Genomic DNA, 22,555 nt, shown 5'->3' with positions numbered 1-22,555 from the left:
GTTTCTGCTCGAAAACCTCCTTTAAAAAAAACAAACATTTATTGTGCACATAACTTTTAGGCTGTGTGCCCACTATGCGTTTTTCAAGCGTTTAGGCTGCGGAATTTCCGCAGCCGAAACGCTTGGTAATCCGTCCCCCATGGTCCCCAATGTCAAGTCGCAATGTCAATGCCCATGTTGTGCTCAAAAATCTGCAGTATGTCCATTAATTTTGCGGACATTCAGCGTAATCGCTGCCATTGACTTTCATTGAAACGCATATAATCCGTGTCAGTACATTTGTACTCACGGATATTATGCGTTTCTATGTGCGGATGGTACCCGGGTGTGGAGAAGAGAAGACTCTCATCCAGACCGGGGTACCATAGAACCTGTGAAAAAAAGAATAAAATAAAAAATAAATATTATATTTACCTTCTGGCGGCCCCCACTACACTCGTCCTCCTTTGCCAGCAAATTGCGAAGGACTGAAGGACCTGCGGTGACGTCATAGTCATGTGACGGCAGGTCTTTCAGGACAGTGTACCGTGATCTGCCGGCAGCCAGGACCGGAGCAAAGCAAGACACCGGGGGCCCTCAGAGGGTAAGTATATATATTTTTTTTTATTTTTAAACATTCTTTTACGGTCATACTATATAAATCCATGCCTGTTGCATGGATTTTTATAGTGTGACCAAGTTGACAAGCACTTTCCAAGTGATGCTAAAATTGCTTGGAAAGCGCTTGTTAACCCGCATGCGGAAATACATGTGAAGAACGCTTCACATCTGCATGTCCCTGGCAGGAAATCCGCATGTGCAATCCGCATGTACAATCCGCATGTACAATCCGCATGTACAATCCGCATGCGTTTTTTCTGCCAGGGAGATCCAGAAACGCTCAGGAAAAATCCGGAGCATTTCTGCATCGTGGGTTCATAGCCTTGGGGTATCAGAAAACTCTCCAAAAATGAACACCTGTATTTCTATGTGAAAACGGTTTACTGTGCATATGTTCAGACTGTTCAGACAAAGTTTCCAAAAATGCCAAGTGGCTAAAGGAATGACCTACCTGACCGATATTCTGGTGTTTTCTACTCCGAAGACGAGTCACTGGGAAAGCTGAGAGGATGGCAGACATATTTATTTATTTTTTAAGCAAAAAACACTAGTGGGATGTTCATGATTTAATGGAGTGGCAACAAAATGACTGGGACAAGATGTCAGAAAAAACATTGGAAAGCCCTCCAAAGAAAAAAACAAAAAACGCCGGCAGCCAAAACAGTTGGAAGAAAAAAAAAAAAAAAAAAGCTCAGGGAAACGATAAAGAAAGACACATAAGAGACTGCAGGAAAAAAATTTCAGAGTTTTCTGCAGTTTCTTCTGCTTGAAAGACTTGGCGGGTTCTCCTGAGTTTAAAAGGCGTAATGTGCAGTGTGTGCATGGAGCCTGGGGGTGAGATCATAAATGAAGGAAAAATCGCACAGCTAATATAAACTCAAAATGTCCAAATGAAATCTTCTGGTTATGTGTGGTTGTATCTGCAGAGATCCGTGATCAGGGCTGTGGTGTCGGTAAGCCAAACCTCCGGCTCCTCAATTTCCCCGACTCCGACGTCCACAGTCCTGGCTGGTAATAGCGCTTGTCATGGGTTTAAAAATCTGCAGCAAGTCTATATAATCCACTGCAGATTTTACACTGTAGGAAATGGCGTGGCGTTTATTCTCCCCTTCATTGCCCTGGATTTATTCCGATCTGGCATGATTCCTCTTAGATCCTGGAATTGAGTTTGGTAAACCACATAGTAGATGTTTTTACAAGATGTAACGTGTATCTCACCTTCTCTAGATTCAGGACTCTGAAAAGTCGCCTTAGAAGAATATAATGGCGAACCATCTGGTGAGTATTGCACTATACAGATGGCGCCACACTTTATAGATGAGTCTTGTAGATGACCCATCTCCTTTGTCTTGTAGGTTCCACCACCCACCCTTTCCCGACAACATTCCGCGTCCTTCCTCTTCGAACCTCAGCGAATACAAGGGTCGGATTTTGTAGAGATGCTTCGTCTGATCGACTTTCCAGGTGTCCAAAATCTGAAGGGCGCAGATTTTGATTGGCTCTGTGAGAGCAGTGAAGAAGTTGAACGCTTCCTAGCATGGCTTTGTGAGGTGGTGGATGAACGCAATGTTCTGAGCCGCGAACAGCTAGAAGAATATAACTCCCTTTTGGACTCTGGCCAGCCAATTCTAGAAGCCAATGAACTTCAAAACCTCTGCAAAAATGGGGATAAAGGTGACGTAAGAAGGGAGAAGGAAGACATGAGGAGTTTGAAGGAGCTGGAAGCAGAGCTACAGAGTTTGCGAACTGTTAAAGCACATTTTATCCAATCCCGTAATAAGATTGAGTCCTTGGGGTTGACGTTATCCCAAAACCGTATTTCCTTGCAGAAAATGGAGAAGGAATTGGAAACAAGCTTGAATAAAACGAAGAAAGAGCTGTGGACTCTAAACCAGAACTGTAATGCAGGTCTGGTGAAACTTGGACATGGGGTATCAGAACTTGGGCAATGTCACTCAATCCAATTTCCAGGAAATATATTTCTATCTTCAGCTGACATAGAAGGCTACATAAGCTTTGAAGGCACTTACATGGAAAAGGTAGAAGATGCAGTCAAAGGAATGTTACCTGTTAAAGAGGATGAACTGGAAAAGCAACATAAATCCCTGGAGAAAGAAAGTGACAGGCTACGAACATCATGGGCATCTCAGAGAATAGAGTTGAGCATTGCTCTTGGTAACTTGCATGGAAACATGGAGAGCATGGCTTGGCTGGAAGCTCATTCAGGAGAGCAGGTAGGAGGCATGTGGTCGGAGAATGATGAATGGGTAACAGTCATTTGGATATTTTTCATTAGTTATAATTACATCAAACTTGTTGCTGAGTTCACTCTGGCTAAATAGACCACCTCCCATCAACACGCAAACACCACCCACCATAATCCTATCTAAATAAGGAGTCCAGACACTGAAAAAAATGGCCCCAACTGGAAATCCTAGCAATACCAATAGGCAAATCACCCAGGTGCACCACCCTGTCACCACGAAGAACCGATATGTTAAGGTTAGTGCCTATCTCAAACTCCAATTTTCACTGGACCTAGTACTTAAGGCACACCACCGCAGTGCTCCTGTCACCACCAGAAGTACCATACCTCCAATGGTCCATTTCTCTCTTCCACACGCTCCCAAAAAATGTTTGCAAGTCATATGCAAATCTCCCCTTTCCCTTTTTGCACCACCTCCCCTCCTTCTAGATTACAATGGGGCCTACTTTCCTGGCTAAACCTAGATATGAAAGGCCAATACCAAATCTCGCCCCTCCGTGCGTTCTTACTTTGTTTGGAGAAGTTACGCTTCATTAGAAAGTACAGTACATTGTATCACCTGGTGAGTTCCACAGCAATTTGATATATTTTGCAACCTGTTGAGTCACTAACCGATTATTCCAACTAGTCCACCCCCATGTAACTTGTTTCATGTCCTCATTTTCAGGTTTGGGATCCTCTGCATTTACCACTATTGGAAAGAGAGGTGCAGTCCTTAGAGGTAGCGGTAGAAATCCTACAGACACAGAGACTTCCGTTGTTGGTGTGTGAGGTTTCGCTTGGATTGTATCTTACTGCACATAATGGTTGGATCGATGCAGAAAAGCAGAGGTTATTGAAGGTGGGGAGAAGCCAAGCTCCAGTCGCAGAAGCCCTCCTCACTCACCTGTCACGTCTCCAGTTGCTGGAGCTGAGCTTAAAGAGAGAGATGCACATACATGAAAATACTGAACGAAATCTTCGAGATCTAAAGTCCGGACTAGGATACAAAGCATCTTTGATTGGAAAAAGAACACAGAGGGATCCAAGGCTTTCATTTTCCTGGCTAAAACCCCTACGTATGGACAGCAAAGACCACACCGCACTCAGGTGGGGCTGCAGGCGACGTATTGTCAATGCTTCTGTAAGAAATTCTCCACTGCTTTAAAAATATTGAGCAGGCAAAAGAGTTTTCCTTATGGTTCCCTTGTAGATCATTAGTCACCACGCCAAATATTCTAGTGTTTTTCCTGTGGGTTCGTTCTCCAGGGTTTGGTGTCCAGTAGATTATTGTCCCAGTGCTATTGAAGCCTTTTTGTGTAAATACGCAGACAATACAACATTGCTAATAGTAACAAGCGTAGATGTAATGAAGGACTTATTACGGAATGTCAAGATGGAAAGCTCGAACATGGGACTGCTACTCAATACAAAGAAGACAAAGATATTGACTACTGCCCTGTACAACCAGAACACATTTGAGATGGACGGGGACCTAGAAGTTGTATAGGACTTCAACCTACTCGGATCAATGATCACTCAAGATAGGAGAATAGCTATGGGCAAATCAACAATGAAGACACTGGACAAGAACTTCAAATTGAGGAACATTTCACTAGCAACGAAGACACGGCTCCTACATAGTCTGTTTTTTTTTCTCTCTGGTGATATACAGATGCTAAACCTGGACGATAAAGAAATAAGATGAAAGAAGAATCGATGTTAGAAGGATGTTATCAATACCAAAGATGGCAAGAAGAACAAACAGATGAATTTTGGAAGAAATCAAGCTAGACATGTCACTCGAAGCAAGGATCACCAAGCTACAACTTGCCTACTTTGGACACATCATACGAAGAGAGCAATCACTGAAGAAGGACATCATGGTCTGAAGAATAGAAGGAACAAGGCGAAGAGTAAGACCAGCAACCCGATGGCTTGTTACTATCAAGATAACAGTGGCGAAGACCCTGGTGGACCTATGTAGGCTTGTACAAGATCGATCTTCCTACAGAGTGTTTATCCATCAAGTTGCCATGGCTCAAGACTGAGCCAAAGGCCGTTAAATCATAAAAATACCAAGTGGATGGTGCCTGAAAAATACATTGTGTGTACATACCTTAAGGGGTTTTTATCAACAGACTTCTAAGACCCCTGATTTTGTCAAAAAAAAGCCTATCTCCGCCAGGCATCTCCTCTGTAGCAGCTGCTGCTGACTCGCCCAGGGGGATATGGGGGAAAACTCTGTGCTCATGCCTTGACCTTCTGTGGGATATCACGGCAGTGGGCTCCCGGGCCCGTACCCTGGGGTCACTCTTTAAAAGGGGTTTGTTGCTTGAAGGGATGAATAACAGTTTTGTCTCGTGACGCCACCTGTGGTTCCCGGTAATGGGTACCTGCGCTGCTGCAGACCTCCGGGGGTGATGGGATGGCAGCTGAGATGTCTCTGCTACCCACAGGCAGAGCGGGCCCCCGGGGCAGGGTTGATGAAAGGGATGCAGGTGAGAGGTGGCACAGTCGGGTCAGGGGGAATGACGGACATGCACACAGGGGATTCGCTTCAGTACCTTTACTGGTGTAAATGGCAGGTATGGTCCAGGGTACTTAGAAGGAAGGGTGCACTTCTGGACTCTCCCCAGTGAGCGGGTAGTAGGCCTCCTGATCCGTTTCTTCCTCTCTCTCTCTGAAGCTCCTGACCAGCCTGGAACTAGGCCTAGCTTCGTACTGTTTCACTCTCTCACCTGTCTGCTTGGTTGTAAGAACTTTTCTCTGGCTACCACTATCCCTGGATGCTGGGGCCTTCATGGTTCCTAGTTCTGTAGATGATTGTAGCTTCAGGTTGACCAGGGGTCTGGAATCCTCCTGGTATACCGATTATTCCTACTGGGTGTAGAGGACCCTGTAGGCGCGGACCCGGTGTCTGGCTTGTGTTCTGGGGTGAGCTTCAGATGCTCCTCTGCCCCCCTAACACTTCTCTCTCCTCTCCTTGCCTCTGGCCACGCTCTAGGCCCTCAGGCTTCAGCATGTGCTTTAGGCCTTAACTTGCCCTCAGCACAGCAGCTAACATGTGCTGCTTCTTCGCTGCTCTAAAGTGTCAGCACACTCTGCCTACCTAACTCCGCTCTCTAGTATATATATCCCTAACAGGGCTCCCTCTGGTGGTATGAGGTGGAAGGGTGGAGGTGTCTGTGTGTAGTAAGGGCCTCTTGTGGAGAAGTCCGTCCATGCACCCTTTTGGGTCCTGTGGTACCTGTGTGTAGCAGGGTGCCACATTCCCCCCTAGTACAACTCAGTACTCCTGGACTGAAGCAATTTTTTTTTTTTTTTGTTAACAGGTCACAACAACAATTACGATAACAATAACAGGTATCAAAGTTACAGTGAGTCCCATAACCAGGTGTCCATCTCACTGGTGTAGGTGCAACATGAATAGCATGAGGGACCCGTCCCAAAACCCTCAACGTAGGCCCTGGGCGTGGCTACAGGGCATAAGTGATCCAGGTGTTGGACCACGTCTTCGGCCACGCCAAACGGGTTTTTGTTCAGTGGTCTTTTAATATAAAACCAGTAGGGGGCAGTTTAATAAGTGCAACTATTTACAATGGACAGTTTTTGGCTGCTCACAGTCCTCAGCCTGCAAGTCTTTATACCCTTTACGGGTAACTAAATGCACACATATAACTTTTCCAGTTCACACAAACAATACTATACCCTTCCGGGTAGCTATTTACACTGTAGGCATTTTGTACCTTATTCCCTATACCTGGTAGGGATTTGGCCTTGTGTGCTGCGTGTGGATCTACGTAGCACTGCGGTGATACTGGTGTCTGTGCATGCACTATCCGCTAACCTATCAGGTCTACATGCAGACAAGTTATAGAACTGCCTCAACATCTCTATAGGACTGGCAAGTGCACTGTTTACTGGACCCTCAGGCTCTGCTTCAACTGGTGATCCTCCTCTTACCCGGGGACTCTTCCTGTTCCTGAGCAGGCTCTTCCAGGGTGCTCACAGGTTCTTCTTGTGGTGGAGGTTCTTCTGGTGGCTGACAGAAGTGTATCACTGGTATGATAACTGCTCCATCGAGTTGAGGCCAGTCCGTGGAGAAGTCTCCTAGGACTGTATGAACTACATCTTCTTTGGGTTTTCCCGGCATTATAAGAGGTACTTCTTCCTCCTGTGTCTTCAGTAGACCTGGGCACAATTTCAAGTGGTCTCTTGAGACTGTTGTGGTTGTCCTACCTCCATCCTTGCTGATCAGGCAGGTTTTGGTGATGTCAAATCTGGAATTTAACACGGTATAGGGCTCTTTCCCACTGGTCATCGAGCTTGTGACCTCTTCTTTTCCGCTTTAGCACTATTTCTCCGGGTGCCAAGGGTTCTGCTGGTACATGCTTGTTATACTGGTCTTCTTGTTTTTCCCTTACTTTGTTTAGGCTGTCTTCAACACAGGCCTGTACTTTCCTGTACTGCTCTTGCCGATTTGTGTCCCAGTCTTCAGTGGACATATCTGCAGCAGGTTCTACCACTCCGAGTTCCAGATCCATGGGCAATTTTCCGTGTCTTGCTCTCATGAGGTACGCTGGGGTACAGTTAGTAGAGCTCACAGGTATGTGGTTATAGAGGTCCACCAGATCAGGTAGTTTGTCTGGCCACTGGTTCCTCTCTTCCAAAGGTAGGGTTTTCAACAGGTCAATGACGATGTTATTCATTTTCTCGCACATACCGTTGGTTTGAGGATGATATGGTGTAGTCCGGATCTTCTTGCATCCATACAGGTGACAGAATTCTTTAAACAGCTCAGCTTCAAAGGCAGGGCCTTGATCTGTTAGCACCTTGTCCGGGTATCCATGGGGTCTGCAGAAGTAGGCTTGAAACGTTCTTGCTGCAGTTTCTGCTGTCAGATCCTTGACAGGGGCTACCACCAGGAACCGGGAATAGTGATCCACCATGGTCAGGGCATAGGTATAGCCTGACCTGCTGGGCGACAGTTTGACGTGATCCAGAGCGACAATCTCCAGGGGTTGGGTTGTTTTGATGGATTGCAAGGGTGCTTTCTGACTTCCGCAGTCTTTCCTTCTGAAGCTACTGGGCCCACAATTCCAGCACAACCTTTCTATGGAACTCCACATTCCAACCCAATAGAACCGGTCCTTCAGCAGGGTTTCCAGCTTCTTCCAGCCAAAATGACCTGCTTGGTCATGGTAGGCCTCTAGCACCATCTGGATATCTGTCCTGGGCACTACAATCTGCCACACCATTTCATGGGTTCTAGGGTTGACATACCTACTGCACAGCTGATCTCTGTAGATGAACAGCCGGCTTCTCTCATTCCACAGGTGTTTGGCTTGTGGAGGAGCATCCTTCTCCAGGTGAGAACCTTCTTGGGTTATCAGTCCTTTGAGGCTGACAACCGGGTCACTGTCCTGGGTCTCCTTCCAGCTGTGATGAGGTAAAGGGTTTAGCGTCTTACCATGACGTCTTCTGGAGGTGTGTTGCTCGTGGACCATTCCATTTCTGTGGAAAGCAGGTAATTCAATTTCTTCTAGGTCATCCACTTCATCCTCGGTGTCCGACTGGTGGGGCATTCTTGACAGGGCATCAGCATTGGTGTTCTTGTGACCTGCCCGGTACCTGATTGTGAACTGGTAATTTGACAATCTGGCCACCCAACGCTGTTCCATGGCTCCCAACCTGGCTGTCTCCAAGTGTGTCAAGGGGTTATTGTCGGTAAAGGCTGTAAATTTAGTTGAGGCTAGGTAATTTTTGAATCTTTCAGTGATAGCCCAGACCAAGGCCAGGAACTCCAGCTTGAAGGAACTGTAATTTTCCGGGTTCCTCTCAGTAGGGCGAAGCTTCCTACTGGCATAGGCAATTACCTTTTCTCTGCCGTTTTGCTTCTGGGACAACACAGCTCCCAGTCCCTCATTGCTGGCGTCTGTGTATAACAGGAAAGGTTGGCTGTAGTCGGGGTAAGCCAGGATTTTCTCACCGGTTAGGGCTTCCTTCATTAATGCAAAGGACTCAGTCTGTTCTTTGCCCCACTGGAATGGGGGAGTTTTACCTTGCCTCTTTTGGACTGTCCTACTAGGAGATCTTGTAAAGGTGGTGCCTTTTTGGTGTAGTCCTTAATGAACCTCCTGTAGTACCCAACCAGTCCCAGAAATTGACGTACTTCTTTGATGTTCCTGGGTTCAGGCCACTTCTGGATGGCAGTGACCTTCTCCGGGTCTGGTGCTACCCCCTCTGAGCTGACTACGTGTCCCAGGTACTGAACCTTCCGTTTGAGCAGGTGGCACTTGGAAGGTTTTAGTTTCATCCCATACCGGGACAATGCCTCAAATACCTCCGCCAGGTGCTTTAGATGGTCTTCATACGTCCTCGAGTACACGATAACGTCATCCAGGTATAGCAGCACTGTCTCAAAGTTCCGGTGTCCCAAGCAACACTCTATCAACCTCTGGAACGTTCCGGGTGCGTTGCGGAGTCCAAATGGCATGCTGTTGAATTCGCATAATCCCATCGGGGTGGTGAAGGCCGTCTTCTCCCGGTCTTCCTCAGCAACAGAGACTTGCCAGTACCCGCTAGTGAGATCCAATGTGGAGAAATAATTGGCAGGTTTTAGTGCAGCCAGGGATTCCTCTATACGGGGCAAAGGGTATGCATGCTTATGTGTTATTAGATTAATTTGTCTGTAATCTACACACATCCTCATGCTACCGTCCTTCTTTCTGACCAGGACCAGGGGAGCTGCCCAGGGGCTACAGCTATCCCTTACTACCCCTGCCTTTTTCATGTCATGCAACATTTCTTTTGCTTTTTGGTAATGTGCTGGTGGTATGGGTCTGCAACGCTCCTTAATGGGTGGATGGTTACCTGTGGGTATGTGGTGTTGTGCCCCTTTGACCCTTCCAAAATCAATTGAGTGTTTGCTAAACACCTGTTCATATTCCTGAACCACTCTGTAGACACTGTTTCTGGTGGACAGGAGTGGCGTCAGTTCCAACATGGAGCTGTTGACACCATTCCTCCAGCTGGGTTTTGGAGTCATTGTCCTCCACTGTATCTGGTGGGGTCAAGGATTCCACTGTGTGTATGGCATTATTATTCACAGTATACAGTCTGGCAACAGTGGCGTATCTTGGCAATTTGACTTCCTCTTCCCCATAATTTAGGAGGCGTACGGGTATCCTCCCATTGCGCACATCAACTACCCCTCTAGCAGTTAGGAGTGTAGGTCTGTGCTCTGAGTTAACGGGCTCTACTACCGCCTGGTAGTTCTGTCCCTTGAGACCTATTGCTGTCCTACACCAAATCAGCATTTCACTTAGTGGGGGAATCACAATGGGTATCGGGTCTGTCACCCGTACATTACCCATCTCACCACCTGTTAGTTTTACCTGTTGCTGGTACAGGAGGGCGCAAATTTCCTTCTGAAGCATCTTCCTCTGCCCTGGTCTGGCGGTGTCAGCCATCTGTTGGAGTAAGAACAACACTTCTCCCAAACAGTTACCAACAATATTTGTACCAAGTATCCTATATGGGTTTGTATCACCAGGGTTAGACTCTATTACAATCAGTCCTTGGTCCTTTAGTTCTACTCTTCCCACCTTCACTGTCACGTCCTTAACCCCGACTAGGTTAAGAGGAAGGCCATTGGAGGCATACACAGAAAGGTTTGGGTCTGGCGGGTGGAGTTCATCTATTGACCAGTACCTTTTGTAGAGGACATCAGGTATGATGGTTACCTGTGACCCGGTGTCCAGTAGTGCAGGTGATGCTATGCCGTCCAGCACGATGGACAGGAAAGGCCTTCCTCCTACAAACCGGTCGTAGCAGCTCGATGGGCCTGGTTGATCTACTCCTGGGTGTCGGCCCCAGGGTTTGCCCGTTTAAAGGACAGGTCCGTGTGGTGTGGCCTGCCTTGTGGCAACGGTAGCAAATGAGTTCACCTGGAGGGCGAGGTCAGTCGTTGGTCCTCCCACGGGGTGGTGTTGTCCTCCTTCTTCTCCTCATCCAGGGGATATCCTCAGGACTGTCGGCGAGTAGGATCCTTGCATCCGGCTCAGGCTCCGTCTGTAGCTGCAGGGCGCTCAGGACAGTGGTCAGGGTTTTACTTAGCTTACGCACTTCAGAGCGCAGGCTGTCCAGCTCGCTAGGGGACGCTGTTTGCACTTTTGCCTCAGCCGCTAATGAAGGGGCAGTGAGTGCTGTGGGCATTGGGGTGGTCCCACCCTGGTAACGCTGGATAGCAGTATCTGATGTTTCCAGGGGCTGAAGGCTCTTAATAGCCATGTCCTTCAGGGCGTCAAAGGTGGCATTTGGATGATCTAAGGTCCACCACCGTACAGTTCTGCTCTCCTCCTGGGACCTTAACCCCCAGATGAATTTTTCTATCAGCAGTTTGTCCTCATCATGTATGCTAGCTGGACTAACCTGTTGCAGGGCCTCTTGTAAACGCCAGGCAAAGTCCCGGATACTGTCCTCAGGTTTATGGGTACAGTGGTAGAACCTCATCCGAAGATTTGTCTCAGTGCGGTTTTCAAAGACAGTTTGCAGTCTCTTAAATATAATAGATACTGATTCCTGGTCAGCGGCTGGCCAGGTTTCAACTTCCCGCTCTGCGGCACCAGCCAATTGTCCCAGCATAACAGCGGCTCTCTGTTTACCAGTCACTGAGTACGGCAGGGCCATGGGTATCACTGGAGTCACGACACCTGCTGGTGGGGCGGCCGCTCCGGCCTTGAGCAGCGCCGGGTGCGAGTTCAGCATCGGGAGCGTTAACCGGTGCTCCAGCGTTTTGCTAGTCGTCGGCCATGGTTGCGCCCCCCCCCCCCCAGTTAACCGTAGCCTACCTTCTTTGCTTTTATCGGGTAGGCCGCAGCTCCGCAGATCGCGGTCTCCTTCCAGGACCTGAGGCGGAGCTTGGGCATCGCGCGCTACCAACGGTCACGCCTCTCTGGTTCCCGCGGTTACACCCCTCTTCTTCCCGCGCGGCGACGCGGTAATGGTGGCGATGTTCACCACAGTTCAAATACGGCACACAGTTCCGGGGGCAACGGGCACGAAATCCTGTTCGTGACGCCAGGAAGAGTATGACTCGCCCAAGGGGATATGGGGGAAAACTCGGTGCCCAGGCCTTGACCTTCTGTGGGATGTCACGGCAGTCGGCTCCCGGGCCCGTACCCTGGGGTCACTCTTTAAAAGGGGTTTGCTGCTTGAAGGGATGAATAACAGTTTTGTCTCGTGACGCCACCTGTGGTTCCCGGTAATGGGTACCTGCGCTGCTGCAGACCTCCAGGGGTGATGGGATGGCAGCTGAGATGTCTCTGCTCCCCACAGGTGGAGCGGGCCCCCGGGTCAGGATTGATGAAAGGGATGCAGGTGAGAGGTGGCACAGTTGGGTCAGGGGGAATGATGGACATGCACACAGGGGATTCGCTTCAGTACCTTTACTGGTGTAAACGGCAGGTATGGTCCAGGGTACTTAGTAGGAAGGGTGCACTTCTGGACTCTCCCCAGTGAGCGGGTAGTAGGCCTCCTGATCCGTTTCTTCCTCTCTCTCTCTGAAGCTCCTGACCAGCCTGGAACTAGGCCTAGCTTCTGTACTGTTTCACTCTCTCACCTGTCTGCTTGGTAGTAAGAACTTTTCTCTGGCTACCACTATCCCTGGACGCTGGGGCCTTCGTGGTTCCTAGTTCTGTAGATGATTGTAGCTTCAGGTTGACCAGGGGTCTGGAATCCTCCTGGTATACCGATTATTCCTACTGGGCGTAGAGGACCGTGTAGGCGCGGACCCGGTGTCCGGCTTGTGTTCTGGGGTGAGCTTAAGATGCTCCTCTGCCCCCTTAACTCCTCTCTCCTCTCCTTGCCTCCGGCCACACTCTAGGCCCTCAGGCTTCAGCACGTGCTTTAGACCTTGGCTTGCCCTCTGCACAGCAGCTCAACAGGTGCTGCTTCTTCAGTGATCTAAAGTGCCAGCACACTCTGCCTACCTAACTCCACTCTCTAGTATATATATCCCTAACAGGGCTCCCTCTGGTGGTATGAGGTGGACGGGTGGAGGTGTCTGTGTATAGTAAGGGCCTCTTGTGGAGAAGTCCATCCATGCACCCTTTTGGGTTCTGTTGTACCTGTGCGTAGCAGGGTGCCACACTGCATGGAAATTATATAACATGGTGGCCATGTATCTCCATTATTAGGATCTATGATGGGTTTTACCTACATTAGGTGACCCCACATGACACAACCCCATATAGGAGTATTGTAAATAAGGGATGGCTGAACCCCAACCATAGGCTTTTTAGACATTACCTGAATCCCTAGATTATGGCCCTTCTGTATATTCATATGACGCGCCCCCTGGGCTCTGGGGTACCCGGTGCCGGGCCTGTAGATGCTGGGGGTTGTAGTCACTGTGGCGGTGACCCGGTCCGTGACCCAGGGCGGTCAATTCAAGGGGAATTTATATGTATAGGTGTTAATGTCCGACCACGCCACCTGTGGAGTGCGGCTAATGAGGCCGCCGCTGCGGAACAGTCCTCTGAAGCTGATGGTTTGGCAGCAAGGGTGGTATAACTCCCCACAGGAAGAGTGTAGCTTCAGGGCAGTGTGTGTGGATGATGGTGGTTATTGTGCAGGAAGTCAATAATAAACACGGAGTCAGTGTGATGCAGTCCCAGGGTCTTTACTGATAACACTTTAGACAGGCCTGGACTGGAGTACTGGCTAGTGATACGAGTCCGGTCAGCCTGGAAGCAAGCATAGTGTCCTCCTTGCCAGGTGGAGTTGTAGGCCTGCCGTTCTATACTCTTTGGCTTCCCTGCTTGTAGCTGCGTTGTAGCCCACGTCCCTGAGTGTAACGTGCGGTGCTCACCCGTATGGCTGGTAGCGCGGCCTTGTGGATGCTTCGCTCCTCCGTGGCGGTACTGGTCCCTCTGTGCTACTGAGCCTTCTGGCGTCTGATGGGGGCCAGGGGACCTGCAATCCCCTGCCCTGCAGTATCTGCTGCTGGTCCTGAAGTGTCCCACAGCTTCGGACTCCGGTGTCCGGTTCTTGGTGTAGTCCACTAGGACGAGCTATCTCCAGCTCCAGTCCCTAGCTCCTCTCTCCTCGATGTCCTAAACTCAACTCCCCACTAAGCTAAACTAACCCCGCCTCCAGATCCAGTTGCCAAGGGGGGGTCCTCACCTTGCTGGTCTAGAGCCAGGAAGTGTTGCATGTATTGTGTACCTGACTAAAAGAACACCTGCTTGCTTCCAGGTATGGCATTACCTCTTTTGAGGGAGGCAACGCCACTGTGGCAACCAGACCCTTGGGGTGCCACATTCCCCCCTAGTTAGTTTCAGTACTCCGGGACTGAACATATTTTTCAAAAGTAACAATAGCATTAACAATAACAGGCACAATAGAATATTTACAAACATTACAGTCCTTGATAGGTTACAGTATAATCTGCAACCAGGTGTCCATTCCACTGTGCAAGGTGTAATTTGAGGGACCCGTCCAAAACCCTCCACGGAGGCCCTGGGGTGGCTGCAGGGCATAGATGATCCAAGTGCTGGACCACGTCTTCAGCCACCTCCAACGGGTTTTTGTTCAGTGGTCTTTTAATAAGGGGCACTTTAGCAAGTGCAACTATTTACAAGGGAAAGTTCTTTGGTTATTCACCGTCCATAACCTAAAAGTCTTTGTACCCTTTTCGGGTAACTGGATAAACACACATTAAACATTTCAAATTTGCATTGTCTCTGGCATACCCTTGCGGGTAACTATATACAGCATACATTTCAATACTATTACACTTTAAACTTTGCATTTTAAATTCACCAACGAGCAGGGAGCTGACCTCTTGTACTTCTGGTGGATCTACGGAGTACACTATCTGTCACTGCGCTACCCTGGTCCCTTGTGTCTACCCCTGGTGTGGTGGGTTCAGTGTGAACTGCACTACTGGTAGTATGAGGTAGTACTGGTAGGTTGGGCAGTTTCCTACGAACTCTTTGGCTCACCATGGGTACGACAGGTTCACTGTTAGCAGAGGGTAGATTCTCCTGGTCTGCTGATGATGAGGCTTCTGTCTCTGGGGCCGACTGTTCTTCCAACTCTTCTGGGACTTCTGCAGCTTCCGGTGAGGCCGCTTGGAGAAAGGTTAGGACCGGTACTACAATTGCATTGTTCACCTGTGTCCACGACCGGGGAAATTCTCGGAGTACTGTTTGGACCACTTCCTCCACTTCTTCTGTGGGCTGAGGGTTGTCTTCATCTTCTTCAGTGTGTTTTAACTGCTCAGGACATATCTTCAAGTGGTCTCTTGAGACTGCCTCTGAAGTTTCTCCTCCATCTTTGCTGATTAGGCACACTTTGGCGTTATCGTAACTCGAGGGTAGGATGGTGTACGGCTCTACCTCCCACTGATCATCTAGTTTGTGGAGTCGTCTCTTTCTCTTAAGGACTAGTCCTCCAGGTAACAAGGGGACAGCAGGTGCATGTTGATTATAAGTTTTCTCTTGCTTTTGTCTTGCCTGGGACAAGCTTCTTTCAACACTCTCTTGCACTTTGCGGTATTGTTGCTGCCACTCGGTATCCCAATCCGCATCTGGTGAGGTTGTCTCTGGTGTTAGGACTCCCATGTCCAAGTCGATGGGCAGCTTACCAGGTCTTGCCCTCATCAGGTAAGTGGGTGTACAATTGGTGGAGTTCACAGAGAAGTGCTTATATAGATCCACCAGATCTGGCAACTTCTCTGGCCAAAGGCTGTGTTCTTCCAGGGGCAATGTCTTCAACAGGTCTATCACCACCTGGTTCATCTTCTCACACAACCCGTTGGTTTGGGGGTGATATGGCATTGTCCTGATTTTCTTGCAGCCGTACAGGTTGCTGTACAGGTTGCAGAATTCCTGGAACACCTCCGCGTCGAAGGCTGGACCTTGGTCAGTAAGCACGCGGTCAGGGTAACCGTGCGGGCGACAGAAGTGCTGTTGGAATGTCTTGGCTGCCATCTGAGCCGTCTGGTTTTTCACTGGCACTACTTCCGGGAACCGGGAGTAGTGGTCACGATGGTGAGAGCGTAGACATAGCCTGACCTGCTTGGGGCTAGCTTCACGTGGTCCAAGGCTACCAGTTCGAGTGGCTGCTTGGTGATGATGGGCTGCAGGGGAGTTCTCTGGCTGTCGCGGTCTCAACAACTCCTTGACTAGGCAGACTATCTTGCGTCTCTGCCCATCCATGGTGGGGCAATGGATTGAACGTGGCCTCTCTGTTGGCGGAACACCCGTTCTTTACACAATGGGAGCACTGGGTTACCCCATGGCGATGGAAAGCGGGGATCTCTATCTCCTCCAGCTCTTCCGGATCTTCTCCCCCATCTGGCAAGTTGGGCATCCTGGACAGCACTTCAGTGTTTGCATTCTTGTGCCCCGCCCGATACTTGATGGTGAACTTGTAATTAGACAGTCGGGCCATCCATCGTTATTCCAGGGCACCAAGCTTCGTAGTCTCCAGGTGCGTCAGCGGGTTATTGTCCGTGAAGACTGTAAATTTGGAGGAGGCGAGATAGTGCTTGAAGCGCTCTGTCACAGCCCAGACTACGTTGAGAAACTCCAACTTGAAGGAACTGTAGTTATCGGGGTTCCTTTCCGTGGGCCGGAGCTTCCTGCTGGCATAGGCAATTACTCTCTCTCTGCCCTGTTGTATCTGGGACAGCACTGCTCCCAATCCTACGTTGCTCGCGTCTGTATGGAGTATGAAGGGTTGGCCATAGTCGGGGTAGGCCAGAACTTCGTCTCCCGTGAGAGCCATCTTCAGTCGGGTGAAGGATTCGTCTTCTGGCTTATCCCATTTGAACGTAGGCTTCGGGTTTTTGGCCTTCCTGGACTGGCCTACTAGGAGGCCCTGCATGGGTGCCGCTATCTTGGTGAAGCCTTTGATAAACCTTCGGTAGTAGCCTACCAACCCGAGGAACTGCCGCACTTCCTTAATAGTGGAGGTTCTTGGCCAGTCCTTGATTACGGTGACCTTTTCAGGGTCTGGTGCTACACCTTCGGCGCTTAACACATGACCTAGGTACTGTACCTTGGGCTTCAACAGGTGGCATTTGGACGGCTTCACCTTCAGGCCAAACCCAGCTAGGGCTTCAAACACCTCTGCCAGGTGCTTCAGGTGGTCTTCATAGGACTTGGAGTAGACAATGACATCATCCAGGTACAGCAGGACTGTCTCGAAGTTCTTGTGTCCTAGACAGCACTCCATCAACCGCTGGAAGGTTCCTGGGGCGTTGCAGAGCCCGAATGGCATGCAGTTGAACTCGCTGAGGCCCATTGGCATTGTAAATGCGGTCTTTTCTTTATCCGCCTCTGCTACAGGAAACTGCCAATACCCACTAGTGAGATCCAAAGTAGAGAAATAATTAGCAGATCTTAATGCAGCTAGGGACTCTTAAATTCTGGGTAACGGGTAGGCATCCTTATGTGTAATGCGGTTAATTTGCCTGTAGTCAACACACATTCTCATTGTACCATCCTTTTTCCTGACGATGACTAATGGAGCTGCCCAGGGGCTACAATTATCTCTTATCACCCCAGCCTCCTTCATCTCCCATAACATCCCTTTGGCACATTGATAGTGAGCTGGGGGTACAGGCCGGTACCGCTCTTTAATGGGTGGATGATCTCCCGTGGGGATATGGTGTTGTACCCCTTTTACCTGCCCGAAGTCTAGTGGGTGTTTGCTGAAGACCCGCTCATACTCCTGGACCACCCGGTATACTCCATGTTTTTGGTGCTGAGGGGTGGAGTCAGTGCCCACGTGTAGCTTCTGACACCAGTCCTCCATCTGTCCCTTGGAGTCATTATCCTCCGCCGGTTTGGATGGAGGTAAGGGTTCCACTGTCTTTATAGAGTTGTTACGGACGGTGAATAATTTGGCAAGGGTAGCATATCTGGGCAAATGAACCTCTTTCACCCCACAATTCAGGATGCGGACTGGCACTCTCCCATGGCGGATATCAACTACCCCCCGGGCTGTCAAGATGGTGGGCCTACTGTCAAAGTATACGGGCTCTACCAGGGCCTGGTAATCTCGACCCCCTGAGACCTATTGCTGCCCGACACCATATCAACATTTCACTTCTAGGGGGCATGGCAATGGGGAATGGGTCACTCATCCTGACACTGCCAATTTCACCACCAGACAGTTCTACCTGTTGTCTTCTCATCAGGGCTCTGATCTCTCTCTGTAGAACCCGCTGCTGACTGGAACTGGCAGTCTCCGCAACCTGCTGTAACAAGACAATAATTTATGAAAGACAATTTTCAATGACATTAGTGCCTAAGGTTATCATGGGATGACTTTCTCGGCGATCAATGTCAACAATTATCATTCCTTGTGCTGGCAACTCTACTTTGCCAACCTTTATGGTCACTTCTTTATACCCCACCTGAGGTACGGGCTGACCATTGCTGGCATAGATGCTTAAATGTTCATCTGGACGGCGGGTAATGTCCGAATCAGTCCAGTATCGCTTATAAAGAATGTAGGGAATAGTGGTCACCTGGGATCTAGTGTCCAGCAGCACGCTCATTGGGATGCCATCAAGCACGACAGGTAGGACCTGCGGTCCTCACACGTACTTGTCTCGCCAGCCTTGTGGGCCTGGTCGTCTTACTCCTGGGGGTTGGCCCTCTGCCCCAGGTTTTGCTCGTTTAAATTACAGTACCTTGCATAGTGTCCTGCTTTGTGGCAGTGACGCGCTCCCTGGGCCTGTGTTGTGCAGGGAATACCCGGAGCCGGATCGCTGGGGGTTGTAGTCCTCGTGGCGATGACCCGGTCCGTGCCCAGGGTGGTCAAATCAAAGGCAGGGTTATTGGTATGATGATAGTCCGACTACGCCACCCGTGGATTGCGGTCAGTGGGGACCGCCGCTGCAAGGCAGACGGCTGAGGCCGGTGTTGTGTGCAGCTAAGAATGGGATGACTCCCCACGGGAGGAGTACAGCCTCAGGGCAGTTAATGTGAATGATGGGAGTGATGGTGCACGAGCGCAGCAGGAATAACTCAGAGTCCGTGCAGTGCAGTTCAGGGTCTTTACTGGTGTTATAAGGCAGACCCTCCTGGGAGTACTGGTTAGCAGTAGGGGCCTGGTCAGTCTGTGAGCAAGTAGGATCTCCCCTGGCCAGGTGGAGTTGTAGGCCTCCCCGTCTATCTGCACTCTTTCCTGGCTACCTTGCTGTATGCGGGTAGAAGTAGCCCACGTCCCTGAGTATACCGTGTGGTGCTCACCCGTATGGCCGGTGACTTGGGGCCTCCTGTTAGCCTCCGCTCCACGACGGCGGTGCTGGTCCCTTGCTTGTGACCGTGCCTCCGGGCTTCTATGGCCAGAGGACCTGGAATGGATTCTGCTGCTGGACCTGGATGTCCCCACAGCTTCGGACTCCGTGTCCGGTATTAGTGTCTCCAGCCAGGGTGAGCTATCTGGCTTCCAGCCCCTGCCTCTCACTCCTGCTCCTACAGAGCTCCTGGTTCTTCCTTTCCCTGTGTCTGCTGTCCTCCAGACCAGACTGCGTCTCTGTCTGGGACTCTCTCCTCTAATCCCACCCCAGACCCAGTTTTTAAGGGCAGATTCCTCCCCTCCCAGGTCTGGGTGGGCGGTGTTGCATGCTTAGGGCTCCTGACCAGAGGAACCTCCCACTTGCTCTCAGACGTAATATTTCTATTACTGTGGTAACCAGACCCCTGGGGTGCCACAGCAACGGCAGCAGATGGGTTGTCCGTCCTGGTCGTAGCGGTCGCTGTTCCTCCCTCTGGTCGGTGGAATCCTTCTCTGTCGTCACCACGGGACGTCCTCCGGACTGGAAGCCAGCTGGATCTTTTCCTTGGGGGACACCTGCATGGACTGCACCGTTTTGGCTAGTGCAGCTACACTTTTAGTCAGTTCTTGGACCTGAAGGTGCAGGTCTGTAGACGGGGCATTGTCCAGAGTCTGTGCATCAGTCCCTACAGGTTCTGGGGAAAAGGAAGCCACCTCCTGGTGGTATGTGATAGCTGGGCGCCGGTGAGATGTAGTGCCACCTGGTGTTGACTCTCGCAGCACCCGGATGGCTCTCTTTAAATTGTGCAAAGTCCAGATAGGGATTTTTCAGAGCCATTATGCGCAGCTGTGTTCGGTGAGCGCTGGACAGGAGCCCCTCAAAAACTGCTCAGTTAGCAATTTGTTCTCATCTCGTACACTGTCGGGGTCTACTTGTTTGATGGCCCTCAGCGCCTCCTGCAGATTTAAAGCATAGTCCCGCACACTGTCCTGCACCCTTTGCTTGCACCCATAAAGCTTCATTTTTATCTCAGCTGTAGTGCGGGTGTCAAAGGTGTCCTTTAATCGGGCCAGTATTTCCTTTACAGTCCCTTTTTCTCTGGCTGACCAGGACTTCACTTCCCTCTGGGCTGCTCCAATTAACTGGCCTATGAGGATGATCACTTTCTGCTCCTCAGACAGGGGGTACACTTTAAATAAGCTGTGCAGTCTTTCCTTAAAGTCACTCAGGGTGTGCGACTCTCCTGAGTACTGGGGCAACCACGCCGCCCCCGGTATATATGGCATGGAGATTGGCATTACCGTGGCAGCGGCCACTCCTGTGGCTGAAGTTCCCTCCATGTTGGGCGTCTTCCTCACCCCTAGTGAACCGTGGCCTACCTCCTTTTACCTTTCTCCTGGTAGGCAGCAGTTCCGCCGGTGACTGTCTCCTTTTAGGACCTGGCGTCGCACGCGTCTGATGTCAGCACTCGCTGGGGCTCCTTCCAGGACCTGGCGCTGCGTCAGTGCGTGAGGCGGGGCTTGGGCTTCGTGCGCTTCCAGCGGTTACGCCCCTCTTCTTCCCGCGCGGCAGCCCGGAAATGGCGGACAATGGCGGGAAACAGCGGTAATTGGCGGTAAAACTTCACCACGGTATGTGACACAGTTCGTGAAGGCGCACAGTACCCGGTGGTAATGGGCACAAAATCCTGCCGACTGCGCCAAAGTTGACGCGCCCCCTGGGCCGTGGGGTACTGTGGCGGTCACCCGGTCCATGAACAGGGCGGTCAATCCAAGGGGAATTTATATGTATAGGTGTTAATGTCCGACTACACCACCTGTGGAGTGCGGCTAATGAGGCCGCCGCTGCGGAACAGTCCTCTGAAGCTGATGGTTTGGCAGCAAGGGTGGTATAACTCCCCACAGGAAGAGTGTAGCTTCAGGGCAGTGTGTGTGGATGATGGTGGTTATTGTGCAGGAAGTCAATAATAAACACGGAGTCAGTGTGATGCAGTCCCAGGGTCTTTACTGATGACACTTTAGACAGGCCTGGACTGGAGTACTGGCTAGTGATACGAGTCCGGTCAGCCTGGAAGCAAGTGTGGCGCCCCTGAGGGTTCGACCGCCACAGGAATGCTGCACTTCTTTAATGGAGTGTGGTGTTCCTCCTCTGAGGTAAGGCCAGTGTGATGGTAGTGATCTAGCCTTTTGCATCCAACACCACATTTCCACCAGAGGGAGCTAGTATGCACTAGGTGCTGCGCCCCTGGTTACAGGGAGACTGGGGAACACAAAGTGGTAGGAACCAGTTAGTGGGTGTGGGTGGAGGAACAGTTAGTCAGTGACACTTCTAATTTCATATTTAATAGAATGCCATTTTTGATCTTGGTCATCTTCTGTCGGTCCATCTGACCTGTGTGGTCTCTGGCAGTCTGTCTGTCAAGTGGTCGTACTGTGCTGTCAAAATACTGTGTGTAAAGTAACTTCCCTCCGGGAGCGCAGATCCTGTGTGGGCCTGCACCGGCATGGGACACAGCCCTCGTACCCCGATCTTTGGGACGAGAGGTAGGTTGCAGACAAGGAATGTCTCAACCCGGCCAAGGACCAGGATCAAGAAGGCCCGGGAGCTTTAGAGTGTGGCTCCCTAGCAAATGGGTCCCCGGGAGGATGCAGACGGAGCGGAGCTCACCACCTGTCCTCGCCTGCCTGATCTATTCAGAGGGATCCCGGCTTCGAGAGGGGTACCGGCCCCCGACACCCGACCTCCGTACACTATGTCCAGGATGGGAAAGCCCGGTTAGGCCCTGAGGATCCCGCCGGGCTTCGGATGGAGAGGAATTGCCACCCGCGCCCTACACCTTAGAGGAGCTCAGAGGGAGACCCGGCCTATCTACACACGCACAGACGGGAAGGGGTGAAGTCTGTAGTGCAGGAACACTCTGGGGTTGGGTCACTACCGAACACTGGACTTCCTCGGAGGTAGTCGGACCCCCGTCCCTGGTGGCCGCAGGACTCCGCGAGGAGCAGGGAGTCGCCTTCCCGCTAACATCTCTGAGTGAGTAAAGCCTTGGAAGTTCACCCCTATGGCCTCCGGACTGTTCATTACGCGCCATACCACGCGACGCGATGCCCATACTCCCGCACTACTACCCCCCTCTATCCTGCCTTGCCTGCCCTGAGGCCTTGCTCCGCCTGTGGGGAGCAGTGAGAACTCTAGCCGCCATGACACCGGGCCTCAGCGGACTGCTAGCGGCGCTGGTGGCTCATCACCAGACACCACAGGTGGCGTAGTCGACAAATACCACTCAACCCTGAAAGCCCTTACATCCTTTTCAATGTGACGGCCCTGGGCACAGAACGGGTCCAGGCCACGGCTGCATCCCCCTCAACATCTGACCCGGCTCCGAGTACCCCATCTTCCCAGGG

The 22,555-nt window shown here is 50.7% G+C and overlaps 1 protein-coding gene across 1 annotated transcript in view; it reads left to right on the top strand.

Annotated features, from left to right (window-relative positions):
- The first annotated feature begins 1,863 nt into the window (after window positions 1–1,863).
- The window catches only part of LOC141155600 (HAUS augmin-like complex subunit 3), a 34,347-nt gene continuing 13,655 nt past the window's right edge, over window positions 1,864–22,555 (top strand). Inside the window, exons 1-3 of the mRNA XM_073642468.1 lie at window positions 1,864–1,878; window positions 1,956–2,834; window positions 3,534–3,955. Coding sequence (XP_073498569.1) covers window positions 1,864–1,878; window positions 1,956–2,834; window positions 3,534–3,955 — 1,316 coding nt within the window. The remainder of the gene's footprint in view (window positions 1,879–1,955; window positions 2,835–3,533; window positions 3,956–22,555) is intronic.

This window comes from Phyllobates terribilis, unplaced genomic scaffold (assembly GCF_046119375.1).
Source record: "Phyllobates terribilis strain yellow unplaced genomic scaffold, ASM4611937v1 Scaffold_7__3_contigs__length_470593459, whole genome shotgun sequence".
In the NCBI taxonomy this organism is placed as follows: Eukaryota; Metazoa; Chordata; class Amphibia; order Anura; family Dendrobatidae; genus Phyllobates; species Phyllobates terribilis.
Note: the sequence above shows the minus strand (reverse complement) of the source record. Positions and strands in the feature narration are given on the sequence as shown.